This window comes from Paralichthys olivaceus, chromosome 4, assembly GCF_024713975.1.
Source record: "Paralichthys olivaceus isolate ysfri-2021 chromosome 4, ASM2471397v2, whole genome shotgun sequence".
Taxonomy (NCBI): domain Eukaryota; kingdom Metazoa; phylum Chordata; class Actinopteri; order Pleuronectiformes; family Paralichthyidae; genus Paralichthys; species Paralichthys olivaceus.
The window spans coordinates 7325454-7338175 of NC_091096.1; the positions used below are offsets into that span (position 1 = coordinate 7325454).

A 12722-nucleotide genomic window follows, 5' to 3' on the forward strand; every position below is an offset into this window, starting at 1 on the left:
ATGAAGAGTACGGACATAGAAACAAAAGTGTGAAGCCAAAACTCAACTTTATTTAAATAATTGGCACAAATCAGTATTCTGACCGAGATATGCGATGTGGTGCTATTTGATTAGGACGGGACAGGAAGGTGTTCTCTGCTGATACATGGAGGGTGGATACTCACTTTTGCTTCTTGGCCAAAAATATGTAACGACCTCAACATGAGGGCATGTTTGCATTCAGAGTTGCAGGGGCGGGGCTTATGATGAGGGCGACTGGATGGAAGATGGCAGCCTCTCAGAACTCAACACTTTCTTGCATAGCAAATGTTAATGTAAGCTGAACTTTGACCTGACTGACCTTTGTGGGCACAGCCTGTATAAAGAGATGAAACAGACAAAGACCAGAAAACAAGACAGTTTATTCATTGTCAGTGTATCCACTTGTCAAGATGGCAGCATGTGTGATCTACAACTGCAAACGTGAGTATTCAATTAGAATTTTAGCGAAGGTGGAGCAGTTTTGCACGGTGCTACCACAGTGGTGAATGCTGCACCAACCAACACCCAATGTGCAGGAGTGTTTGAAGGGACTTTGGGGGCCCCCGGGCCAAAGGGACCCAGGGACCCCTGCCCCCCCCCCCCCCCCCCCCCCCCCCCCCCCCAAAAAAAAACAAACAAAAAAAACACATGACACCAAACTACATAACTCCAATCTTCACACAATTATTTTATTATCAAATTATAAACAAAATGCACTCACAAAAATAATAGCAAACATTTGAAATACTGTTGGGGTCAATGCATGATGCATTTAGACTTTTACAGCCAGTATATGCAAACAGAAACAATAACACTCACTGCTCTCCTGAAATATGATTCATTACGTATTATGTTGTTATTTATATAAAAGCGACATTTCTCAATTTGCATTTTGAAATGTATCCGCAAAGAATAAAACATGACAAATCTTGACATATTTGGACCAGTTTATTTTTACCTCAGTCTCAAATATTGTGGCTTGCTGGTCTGTTTCAACAATCCTCACAACATATAGATGATATAATGTATTGATTATCTTATGATTGCTCATATGTCATGTCTGTAGAGTTTCAAATCAAAGCCAGTTTTTGCTGTAATAGTAAAGTAGAACCTGAGACATTTTACCAATTAACAGTCATATTGTAGTCTCATTCAATTAAGCTTTAGGTTTAATATATTGTTGTCCTGATGTTATAAAAACGTGGTAAGGAAGGAAGAAGTTGAATATTCTCAGCGGAGGCTCCAGAGCATCAGAAAAAGAGTGAGGAGATGGCTGAGGACACCAGCAGGAGGACAGCTCTGGGACCAGTGGGCACGGCAGCGTTACACAAGTCCGTGTCACAGCAAGATACGGGTTTCACACAGTTTGTAGTTTTTCGACAACCCTTATTCATGAAACCTGCAAAACACGATTGAAGAACTTCAGTTTAAACTCAAGAGACCCTGCATTCAGTCGAGTGACACATGAATACTTCAGGTTTTGTTTGTGCATCTTACCTTCCACTTTGGTGGAGAAACATTGGTCCAGGTTTGGAGGACAAGTTGTCATCCGATAGCAGGCATGATAATCAGCAGACACACATGTGTAGCATTGTAACCCACATGCTGGAAGTAGCAGAAATACAAAATACTGTCACACAAGGTTTAAGATACTATAATCTCATTTAAGGCCATTTTAATTTACAAAACATTATAAACAACATCTGTTTAAATAGCTTTTTAATGTTCCCACACATACTGGTTTCATCAAGACAATCACAAATGTGCTCTGCAACATCAGTCCCAAAAATGTTCCACTAAAAGAATGTGAAGAGAAAAATATTAGCACATCTATTTTAATCAAATCCTTAAATCTCCTGCAACTCCTCTTTTTCAGGTTCAAAAAAACATTTACTTGTTACCGACCTTCATTTCTTTGCTTTTAAAGTCCAGCTGAAGCACAGCATGGTTAAATAAACACACACTCTTCTCACCTGTGGACAGAATCATAAACAGGATCAGAGCTGAACAAAGCTGCATCGTGAACAGGGAGAAAAACAGAACTTTTAATCGATTCTGTGAGGAGAGAGATCTGCAGAGGAGGTGTGAACTCCTCCCTTTTTATAGTCCCACTACTTGGTCTTCGTCCAGAACTTGCAGACTAGATTTCACCACAAAGAACCCAACCAAGAAACCTGAATAATCTCAGGCCCAAAGTGAGCTCATCATCCCAGAGACCCTCTGTGGATTGTTTACAGTTACAGTATAAATTAGAAAGAGCTGAGGATATACTGCATCATATTTTGTAACAGATCATTTCTTTTGTGCTAAATAAAATAATTTATTGATCTGAGTATCAATATTATAATAGTTTTCTTCAAATAAACACAAAAAAGTTACATACGACATTTCCCACTCAGCGTTTTGTTTTTATACAAATAAAGTTATAACACATAACTGATATGGAATTTTTATTTTTAAATATTTTTAGTCTCACAGTAGTTTTCCTATTTTCTCTCAAGTCTGCCTAGAAGACATCTGAGCAACTGTAATCTAAAATACTCATTAATTTCAATTATTCATATTACTTCACCTATTTTCTTCATGTAGTCAAAGCCATTGTAAGTGTGCTGTTTTATAAAGTTCTGTCTTTGGTGCCATCTTGTGAGCATCTGGTTGTAGTAAGTCAGATGTATGGGGCCATCATTTTAGTAGTAAGTAGTACTTCAAATCGGAATACATTTCTTAAGATATATTCTTCACACGTTTTCAAATCTATTTATCTATTCTAAATATTCTAAATACAGATCTGCAGATCCATGTACACATTCACAATTATACATACCACAGACAGACAGACAGCAACATCAAACCTTTTTAATTTTCAAATCTATTTATAAGTTTTAGCAATAATTGACCAGGACTTAAGTGTCTTTTCTTGTGTATATTCTTTATTGATTATAGGTACAACAATAACCCTCTTACAATATGTCTGCTTGTTTGTTCATCATCAGGTTCATCAAATAAACATATGTATTATTTTCCAAATCAGGGTTCGTTAACAAAGCTGTTGTTTGCTGTAAAAATAAAAAAAGCAATACAAGTTTCATCCTGAGGAACATTGCTTGTTTTGAGGGAACACGATTAATTCAAAGCTTTTCAATATTGGAATGAATAGATTTTTGAAAGGTTCACACTGAGTGAGAAAAAGAGAAGCATAGAAACCACAACATAATCTCAGCCGGAGCTTCAGAGGAACAGCGTGATGATGGCGGAGGGCACCAGCAGGAGAATGACGCTGGGAGCAATCAGTGCGGCGCTGTTACACAAGTCCCCCTTACAGCAATCCATGGCACCTCCACATACCATACTGGTTTGGCAGCCCTTGGTAACAATGTTGTATTCTGCAAGACATGATGGGAAAAAATCTGACATTTAGTACAGCCACATATGAAGTTCAAACATGAAGATCTACACAGTCCCAAATGCGTCCTTCCGTCCCCGAGAAACAAAGGCTTCAACAGGTGAACCCTTCCTGGCCCAACCTATCCCAGGATTCATTGTGCTTCAGCGACGAATGTTTTTTCAACGAGGTAATGGCGCCTGCAAGTGACGAGACATCCAACATCCGATGATCGAGTATCACGCTCAACCAAACAGCTGATGGTTCACATGTGGGGCATTTACACCAAGGGGCATTAAATATTTCTGCTTGTGACCAAGTTCAGCCTGTGATGCCGATCAAAGCCTCTGTAGACCAGACTGCCTCATTTCAGTTCGGCCTTCTCCTTCTACGTGGCCCACGAAGGAGGTGGTCTTCGTGGGCTAGTTAGATCACAACCTCCGAAGGATTCAGCCCCTAAATTGAGACAGAGCTCATCTGTACATTTAAGTCTAGACTTCAATGTTCCTTTTGGATTAAGTTTACATTTAGTGCTGGATCAGATGGACCCTGAACCATTTCTTAATTATGTTGTTTTAGGTCCAGACTGCTACAGGAACTCCCATCATGCACTGAGCACCCCACCCGGTCGAGGCAGATGGCAATCTGGTCCTACCAAAGGTTTCTTCCTATTTTCTCTCCACATTCGCTCAAGATTCCTCGTTGTGGAAACTGTTTCTTTTCAATATTTTCTGGTCTAGAGCAGACAACACAAATTCCATCAAGATAAAGTTTGACTTTGCTGTGTGTTTGGAGTTCACACTTCTGGCTGCAGAAACCTCTGTTGTGACAGAACAACTCACCGTCTACTTTTAGAGAGAAACAGCGGTTGAAGATGACGGGACAAGCTTTGGTGTCTGTGCAGGATTTAGGCTTGGTGGCTGTGCAGGTGTAGCATCTTAGTCCGCATGCTGCAGAGACAGAACAAACAATCACAGTCTGATCAGTGTTTGCTCCACAGTGGTCACAGAGTTTCTCTTCAGTTGTTGATGTTATGCATTTTTTAGTAAGAGAATGTGAAAGTGAAGACATCTGAGTGCCCATGCACTGAAGGGTAGAAAGGAAACAAAACTTCAGTGTGAGTGCTTTCAAATGCTGTCTTAAGTATTAAGTTTATATTGTGACAGAGTTAGAGTACCTAACTCTGTCACAATAGAACAAATAAACATTATATTGTCGACATTTCTTTTTAATTAAAGGTAAATAAGGAATAATATCTTTGCTTAATAGTTCTCATAAGACTGGGAAATAAGAATGAGTCAGTGAGTTCTAAATCACTGCTTTTAAATAAAAAAAGGTCCAACCTCATCGTCTGTATGGGTAATTTGTCCGTCTCTGTTGAACTTTAACGACATCCTTTAAACATCAACACATGTCTTTGAGTTAAAATGTCAAATACATAAGTTTACCTCAGCTCTTACCTGTGGATAGAGTCATAAACAGGACCAGTGCTCCAAACAGCTGCATCGTGAATGTAAAGAGAGACAGATTGTTGTTTGAAACTGTGTGGAAGTCTTTCGTCTTTCAGCTCAACGTTTCGGTCCTGTCTCCACCAGGAAATAAGAGATTTGCATTTCCTCATAAAGCCTCCTGCAAAGGGACCTGAATAAGGGCAGCTCTAAAGTGACATCATTATCCCCCAGACAACCATGATTAACACTTTGTAGATACTGAAACTTGAGAATTTGAGAAAAAAAAGAATGAATTTTGTGAGAATGGTGATAACAGGAAAGCCACTTTCACTTCCTGCTAGAAATAAGAAGCAGAAACAGAGAGGACTCGTGACTCGCTCAGCTTGTTTAATGGTATGGTCAAGAAAGTGAGGTTTGAAGGCGACGTTGTTAAATGTGTTATTATTATTCAGTGTGACTGTGACTTCTAGCTTGTCCAATTCACTGTTCACTGAACTCTTTTACTTGTTTTGGTTTTCATTTAAAAAAAATCTTTAAATATCAAAATCCAGTCCCATCAAATTTGCAGCGAAATAAATCTTGGGGTTTTTACAATAAAAATATATGAAGTTAATCTCTGTTTAATAAAATCTGACAAAACATGTACATGAGTGGGTGTTTTTTCAGTAAAGAGTGAAACAAAAACCTCTGAGGGGTAAAAGTTTTGTGAGATGTTTTTTTAATGAGTAACTCTGGAATTATTGCATGTAGATTTTTTGTAGTAATTAATTGAATACAAATTATTACAAATATTCATTAAACAATGACTCTTTTCTTCTTCTTTTTCGTGTTAGAGGAGTTTTTTTTTAAATGGTGCACTACATGTTCAGAGATGCTTTTCTCAAAACTAAATGCTTTGACACTTACAAAGACAGGAAGTCATGAGGTCAATTTAAAAACGAAAGTATGACAAGATTAAGCAATTACATGGTACATGGATTCCTCTTATAACAACTGTTAACATAATATAGAAACAACTTTTTATTGTTTATTTTCATTGTGTAATTGTGTAAAAATTTAAATTACTCTACTTTCTATCATCTTATTTTATTTTTACTACTGATATTCTGATGTAGTGCGTGTTGCTGTCTTCTTGTTGTACCGAATACTTTGTGTATCACTTTGGTCGACCAAACCTGAAAGAGGTTGTCTGTTACCATGTAAAGCCAGAAGAGGGCGCCCTTGAATATCTGCTAAATTTATCATTCTGTACATGAATTTCTGTCTTCATAAAATGTGCTTGAATCAATATTAAAATCATTACATTTCATAGAAAACAAAAGTGTGAAGCCAAAACTCAACTTTATTTAAATAATTGGCACAAATCAGTATTCTGACCGAGATATGCGATGTGGTGCTATTTGATTAGGACGGGACAGGAAGGTGTTCACTGCTGATACATGGAGGGTGGATACTCACTTTTGCTTCTTGGCCAAAAATATGTAACGACCTCAACATGAGGGCATGTTTGCATTCAGAGTTGCAGGGGCGGGGCTTATGATGAGGGCGACTGGATGGAAGATGACAGCCTCTCAGAACTCAACACTTTCTTGCATAGCAAATGTTAATGTAAGCTGAACTTTGACCTGACTGACCTTTGTGGGCACAGCCTGTATAAAGAGATGAAACAGACAAAGACCAGAAAACAAGACAGTTTATTCATTGTCAGTGTATCCACTTGTCAAGATGGCAGCATGTGTGATCTACAACTGCAAACGTGAGTATTCAATTAGAATTTTAGCGAAGGTGGAGCAGTTTTGCACGGTGCTACCACAGTGGTGAATGCTGCACCAACCAACACCCAATGTGCAGGAGTGTTTGAAGGGACTTTGGGGGCCCCCGGGCCAAAGGGACCCAGGGACCCCCCCCCCCCCCCCCCCCCAAAAAAAAAAACAATCAAGACAATCACAAATGTGCTCTGCAACATCAGTCCCAAAAATGTTCCACTAAAAGAATGTGAAGAGAAAAATATTAGCACATCTATTTTAATCAAGTCCTTAAATCTCCTGCAACTCCTCTTTTTCAGGTTCAAAAAAACATTTACTTGTTACCGACCTTCATTTCTTTGCTTTTAAAGTCCAGCTGAAGCACAGCATGGTTAAATAAACACACACTCTTCTCACCTGTGGACAGAATCATAAACAGGATCAGAGCTGAACAAAGCTGCATCGTGAACAGGGAGAAAAACAGAACTTTTAATCGATTCTGTGAGGAGAGAGATCTGCAGAGGAGGTGTGAACTCCTCCCTTTTTATAGTCCCACTACTTGGTCTTCGTCCAGAACTTGCAGACTAGATTTCACCACAAAGAACCCAACCAAGAAACCTGAATAATCTCAGGCCCAAAGTGAGCTCATCATCCCAGAGACCCTCTGTGGATTGTTTACAGTTACAGTATAAATTAGAAAGAGCTGAGGATATACTGCATCATATTTTGTAACAGATCATTTCTTTTGTGCTAAATAAAATAATTTATTGATCTGAGTATCAATATTATAATAGTTTTCTTCAAATAAACACAAAAAAGTTACATACGACATTTCCCACTCAGCGTTTTGTTTTTATACAAATAAAGTTATAACACATAACTGATATGGAATTTTTATTTTTAAATATTTTTAGTCTCACAGTAGTTTTCCTATTTTCTCTCAAGTCTGCCTAGAAGACATCTGAGCAACTGTAATCTAAAATACTCATTAATTTCAATTATTCATATTACTTCACCTATTTTCTTCATGTAGTCAAAGCCATTGTAAGTGTGCTGTTTTATAAAGTTCTGTCTTTGGTGCCATCTTGTGAGCATCTGGTTGTAGTAAGTCAGATGTATGGGGCCATCATTTTAGTAGTAAGTAGTACTTCAAATCGGAATACATTTCTTAAGATATATTCTTCACACGTTTTCAAATCTATTTATCTATTCTAAATATTCTAAATACAGATCTGCAGATCCATGTACACATTCACAATTATACATACCACAGACAGACAGACAGCAACATCAAACCTTTTTAATTTTCAAATCTATTTATAAGTTTTAGCAATAATTGACCAGGACTTAAGTGTCTTTTCTTGTGTATATTCTTTATTGATTATAGGTACAACAATAACCCTCTTACAATATGTCTGCTTGTTTGTTCATCATCAGGTTCATCAAATAAACATATGTATTATTTTCCAAATCAGGGTTCGTTAACAAAGCTGTTGTTTGCTGTAAAAATAAAAAAAGCAATACAAGTTTCATCCTGAGGAACATTGCTTGTTTTGAGGGAACACGATTAATTCAAAGCTTTTCAATATTGGAATGAATAGATTTTTGAAAGGTTCACACTGAGTGAGAAAAAGAGAAGCATAGAAACCACAACATAATCTCAGCCGGAGCTTCAGAGGAACAGCGTGATGATGGCGGAGGGCACCAGCAGGAGAATGACGCTGGGAGCAATCAGTGCGGCGCTGTTACACAAGTCCCCCTTACAGCAATCCATGGCACCTCCACATACCATACTGGTTTGGCAGCCCTTGGTAACAATGTTGTATTCTGCAAGACATGATGGGAAAAAATCTGACATTTAGTACAGCCACATATGAAGTTCAAACATGAAGATCTACACAGTCCCAAATGCGTCCTTCCATCCCCGAGAAACAAAGGCTTCAACAGGTGAATCCTTCCTGGCCCAACCTATCCCAGGATTCATTGTGCTTCAGCGACGAATGTTTTTTCAACGAGGTAATGGCGCCTGCAAGTGACGAGACATCCAACATCCGATGATCGAGTATCACGCTCAACCAAACAGCTGATGGTTCACATGTGGGGCATTTACACCAAGGGGCATTAAATCTTTCTGCTTGTGACCAAGTTCAGCCTGTGATGCCGATCAAAGCCTCTGTAGACCAGACTGCCTCATTTCAGTTCGGCCTTCTCCTTCTACGTGGCCCACGAAGGAGGTGGTCTTCGTGGGCTAGTTAGATCACAACCTCCGAAGGATTCAGCCCATGAATTGAGACAGAGCTCATCTGTACATTTAAGTCTAGACTTCAATGTTCCTTTTGGATTAAGTTTACAGTTAGTGCTGGATCAGATGGACCCTGAACCATTTCTTAATTATATTGTTTTAGGTCCAGACTGCTACAGGAACTCCCATCATGCACTGAGCACCCCACCCGGTCGAGGCAGATGGCAATCTGGTCCTACCAAAGGTTTCTTCCTATTTTCTCTCCACATTCGCTCAAGATTCCTCTTTGTGGGAACTGTTTCTTTTCAATATTTTCTGGTCTAGAGCAGACAACACAAATTCCATCAAGATAAAGTTTGACTTTGCTGTGTGTTTGGAGTTCACACTTCTGGCTGCAGAAACTTCTGTTGTGACAGAACAACTCACTGTCTACTTTTAGAGAGAAACAGCGGTTGAAGATGACGGGACAAGCTTTGGTGTCTGTGCAGGATTTAGGCTTGGTGGCTGTGCAGGTGTAGCATCTTAGTCCGCATGCTGCAGAGACAGAACAAACAATCACAGTCTGATCAGTGTTTGCTCCACAGTGGTCACAGAGTTTCTCTTCAGTTGTTGATGTTATGCATTTTTTAGTAAGAGAATGTGAAAGTGAAGACATCTGAGTGCCCATGCACTGAAGGGTAGAAAGGAAACAAAACTTCAGTGTGAGTGCTTTCAAATGCTGTCTTAAGTATTAAGTTTATATTGTGACAGAGTTAGAGTACCTAACTCTGTCACAATAGAACAAATAAACATTATATCGTCGACATTTCTTTTTAATTAAAGGTAAATAAGGAATAATATCTTTGCTTAATAGTTCTCATAAGACTGGGAAATAAGAATGAGTCAGTGAGTTCTAAATCACTGCTTTTAAATAAAAAAAGGTCCAACCTCATCGTCTGTATGGGTAATTTGTCCGTCTCTGTTGAACTTTAACGACATCCTTTAAACATCAACACATGTCTTTGAGTTAAAATGTCAAATACATAAGTTTACCTCAGCTCTTACCTGTGGATAGAGTCATAAACAGGACCAGTGCTCCAAACAGCTGCATCGTGAATGTAAAGAGAGACAGATTGTTGTTTGAAACTGTGTGGAAGTCTTTCGTCTTTCAGCTCAACGTTTCGGTCCTGTCTCCACCAGGAAATAAGAGATTTGCATTTCCTCACAAAGCCTCCTGCAAAGGGACCTGAATAAGGGCAGCTCTAAAGTGACATCATTATCCCCCAGACAACCATGATTAACACTTTGTAGATACTGAAACTTGAGAATTTGAGAAAAAAAAGAATGAATTTTGTGAGAATGGTGATAACAGGAAAGCCACTTTCACTTCCTGCTAGAAATAAGAAGCAGAAACAGAGAGGACTCGTGACTCGCTCAGCTTGTTTAATGGTATGGTCAAGAAAGTGAGGTTTGAAGGCGACGTTGTTAAATGTGTTATTATTATTCAGTGTGACTGTGACTTCTAGCTTGTCCAATTCACTGTTCACTGAACTCTTTTACTTGTTTTGGTTTTCATTTAAAAAAAATCTTTAAATATCAAAATCCAGTCCCATCAAATTTGCAGCGAAATAAATCTTGGGGTTTTTACAATAAAAATATATGAAGTTAATCTCTGTTTAATAAAATCTGACAAAACATGTACATGAGTGGGTGTTTTTTCAGTAAAGAGTGAAACAAAAACCTCTGAGGGGTAAAAGTTTTGTGAGATGTTTTTTTAATGAGTAACTCTGGAATTATTGCATGTAGATTTTTTGTAGTAATTAATTGAATACAAATTATTACAAATATTCATTAAACAATGACTCTTTTCTTCTTCTTTTTCGTGTTAGAGGAGTTTTTTTTTAAATGGTGCACTACATGTTCAGAGATGCTTTTCTCAAAACTAAATGCTTTGACACTTACAAAGACAGGAAGTCATGAGGTCAATTTAAAAACGAAAGTATGACAAGATTAAGCAATTACATGGTACATGGATTCCTCTTATAACAACTGTTAACATAATATAGAAACAACTTTTTATTGTTTATTTTCATTGTGTAATTGTGTAAAAATTTAAATTACTCTACTTTCTATCATCTTATTTTATTTTTACTACTGATATTCTGATGTAGTGCGTGTTGCTGTCTTCTTGTTGTACCGAATACTTTGTGTATCACTTTGGTCGACCAAGTTGTTTTAAATGTGCTATAAAAATAAAACTGACATTGACATTGACTTTCATAACTAACATTAACCTGAAAGAGGTTGTCTGTTACCATGTAAAGCCAGAAGAGGGCGCCCTTGAATATCTGCTAAATTTATCATTCTGTACATGAATTTCTGTCTTCATAAAATGTCCTTGAATCAATATTAAAATCATTACATTTCCTACACAACAAAAAGAAATGTTTTCCCTGAAACCATTTACTAATCTTCTTTCCTTATATTTGCATCCCTGCTTCTCTATTTGTCTTTGGAATACTATTATTATTATGTTAATTTTTTTTAAAATGATTATTGTTACTGTTTGTTGTTTCTTCCATGCATGTCTGTATTAAGACATTAATATAAGTCCTCTATCCTTATATATTCATCCCTGCTTTTCTATTTTCTATGTTTTTATTTTCTTTATTTAACTTTTTATTGCTACTATCCTATGAATAAAGTTATTATCAATATGAATATTATGATTATTGATTTAGTCTTCTGTTTAATATTTCTGTTCTGTAAATCCGTTTCTACATGTTCTATCAATACTTACCTGATTTATCTGTGTATGTTTTTTTGTGCAAACTTTGAATTGTCTATTTCTTTACTTCGTCTATAACCAGACAAGGAAAGATTAGGGAAACAAGGTCCAGCATAAGATTTTTATTTCGAAAGTCCCAACCGGAAACTGCAGATTGTTCTATCAGAGGAGACTCATGGGGATTTGACGTTGGCTGCGTCATTTACGCGCCAGTGTGACCTCAGTACATGCGCCGCTGTGTTTTGAAAAGTGGCTGCAGTGAGACGTGTGTGAGTGTGTGTCTGTGTGTGTGTGTTTAGCTGTGTGTGTGTGTGTGTGTGTGAGTCACAGAGAAGTCTAACCTGCACAGTTTGAGAGAAGCGATAGAAAAGATGCCTAAGTCAGTGAAGAAGAAATCCTGCAGCTCTGCTTCCATCAGCAGATACTTCACAGCCCCGGGCAGCCGCAGCTCCAACACACACACAGGAATCGAACACACGAACCACAGTCCACAGCTGTCAAGAGGCAAGGTGAGCTGTACACACACACACACACACACACACACACACACACACACACACACACACACACACACACACACACACACACACACACACACACACACACACACACAGATTTGCTGGTGACTTATTTTAACCTTAACCTCAGTAACTACTTGTCTAATCTTAACCTGGAAACATGTCTTCTACTTATAATGTAATGAATTATAACCTGTGGAGTTTCTCTTTGTCCCTATTAGGAAGATCAGACTTTGTTAACAGATATAAGTCCCCACACACACTCTCACACACACTCCTGAGCTCCTTACCTAAACCTAATCCAACCCAAAAGTGTTTCATAACAGAGTTAATACTCAAACAGACTCACAGTGAGGACCAGCTTCTGAAGGTCTGAAGTGAAAAGGCTCCTCACACACGCTCAGATCAGACGTTTAACCTCAGCTGCTCTCGTCCTGCAGCAGAAACTCTCTTCTGATGAAGACTTTGGTTTGCCAAGGAAACGGGCCAAGCTTTCTCCACATGATCAGCAGGAGGAGCCTGCACCCTGTGAGAAAGGTGAGGAGGTGCATCTCTAACGTGAAGACAGCAGCATCTTTGACTGGGGCCAGACTGCA

General features: G+C 38.3%; 3 protein-coding genes and 1 long non-coding RNA gene across 7 annotated transcripts in view; 1 reads left to right on the forward strand and 3 right to left on the reverse strand.

Annotated features, from left to right (window-relative positions):
• Window positions 1–1546: 1546 nt before the first annotated feature.
• Window positions 1547–2060, reverse strand: LOC109636968 (uncharacterized). The gene is made up of 3 exons (XR_011240863.1): window positions 1927–2060; window positions 1760–1817; window positions 1547–1626 (listed from the first exon to the last, which is right to left on the reverse strand). It is a non-coding gene; the product is annotated as an uncharacterized lncRNA (long non-coding RNA).
• An 873-nt stretch (window positions 2061–2933) lies between these two features.
• On the reverse strand, window positions 2934–7118 carry LOC138407465 (lymphocyte antigen 6S-like). The gene is made up of 4 exons (XM_069523500.1): window positions 7017–7118; window positions 4864–6503; window positions 4246–4353; window positions 2934–3404 (listed from the first exon to the last, which is right to left on the reverse strand). The coding sequence occupies exons 2-4, from the start codon at window positions 4907–4909 to the stop codon at window positions 3250–3252; spliced, it is 309 nt and encodes a 102-aa protein (XP_069379601.1). The 5' UTR covers window positions 4910–6503; window positions 7017–7118; the 3' UTR covers window positions 2934–3249.
• An 837-nt stretch (window positions 7119–7955) lies between these two features.
• Window positions 7956–10271, reverse strand: LOC109636967 (lymphocyte antigen 6S-like). The gene is made up of 3 exons (XM_020099034.2): window positions 9886–10271; window positions 9268–9375; window positions 7956–8426 (listed from the first exon to the last, which is right to left on the reverse strand). The coding sequence occupies exons 1-3, from the start codon at window positions 9929–9931 to the stop codon at window positions 8272–8274; spliced, it is 309 nt and encodes a 102-aa protein (XP_019954593.2). The 5' UTR covers window positions 9932–10271; the 3' UTR covers window positions 7956–8271.
• Window positions 10272–11804: 1533 nt separating this feature from the next.
• msh3 (mutS homolog 3 (E. coli)) overlaps window positions 11805–12722 on the forward strand; it is a 34487-nt gene continuing 33569 nt past the window's right edge. For 2 of the 4 annotated variants that reach the window (XM_069523504.1, XM_069523502.1), the window contains exons 1-2: window positions 11805–12117; window positions 12570–12663. In XM_069523504.1, the coding sequence (XP_069379605.1) occupies window positions 11980–12117; window positions 12570–12663 (232 nt within the window). In that variant the 5' untranslated portion in view covers window positions 11805–11979. Of the gene's footprint in view, window positions 12118–12566; window positions 12664–12722 lie in introns of all 4 variants that reach the window. The other 2 variants (XM_069523501.1, XM_069523503.1) reach the window with 2 other exon arrangements.

Bases quoted from the DNA above. Each gene is read 5' to 3' on its own strand.
- LOC138407465 (XM_069523500.1), bottom strand. From the start codon at position 4,909: ATGCAGCTGTTTGGAGCACTGGTCCTGTTTATGACTCTATCCACAG. The intron at 4,354-4,863 runs GTAAGAGCTGAG...CTGTCTCTGCAG, and splicing joins GTTTATGACTCTATCCACAG to CATGCGGACTAAGATGCTAC. The intron at 3,405-4,245 runs GTGAGTTGTTCT...CATGTCTTGCAG, and splicing joins TTTCTCTCTAAAAGTAGACG to AATACAACATTGTTACCAAG.
- LOC109636967 (XM_020099034.2), bottom strand. From the start codon at position 9,931: ATGCAGCTGTTTGGAGCACTGGTCCTGTTTATGACTCTATCCACAG. The intron at 9,376-9,885 runs GTAAGAGCTGAG...CTGTCTCTGCAG, and splicing joins GTTTATGACTCTATCCACAG to CATGCGGACTAAGATGCTAC. The intron at 8,427-9,267 runs GTGAGTTGTTCT...CATGTCTTGCAG, and splicing joins TTTCTCTCTAAAAGTAGACA to AATACAACATTGTTACCAAG.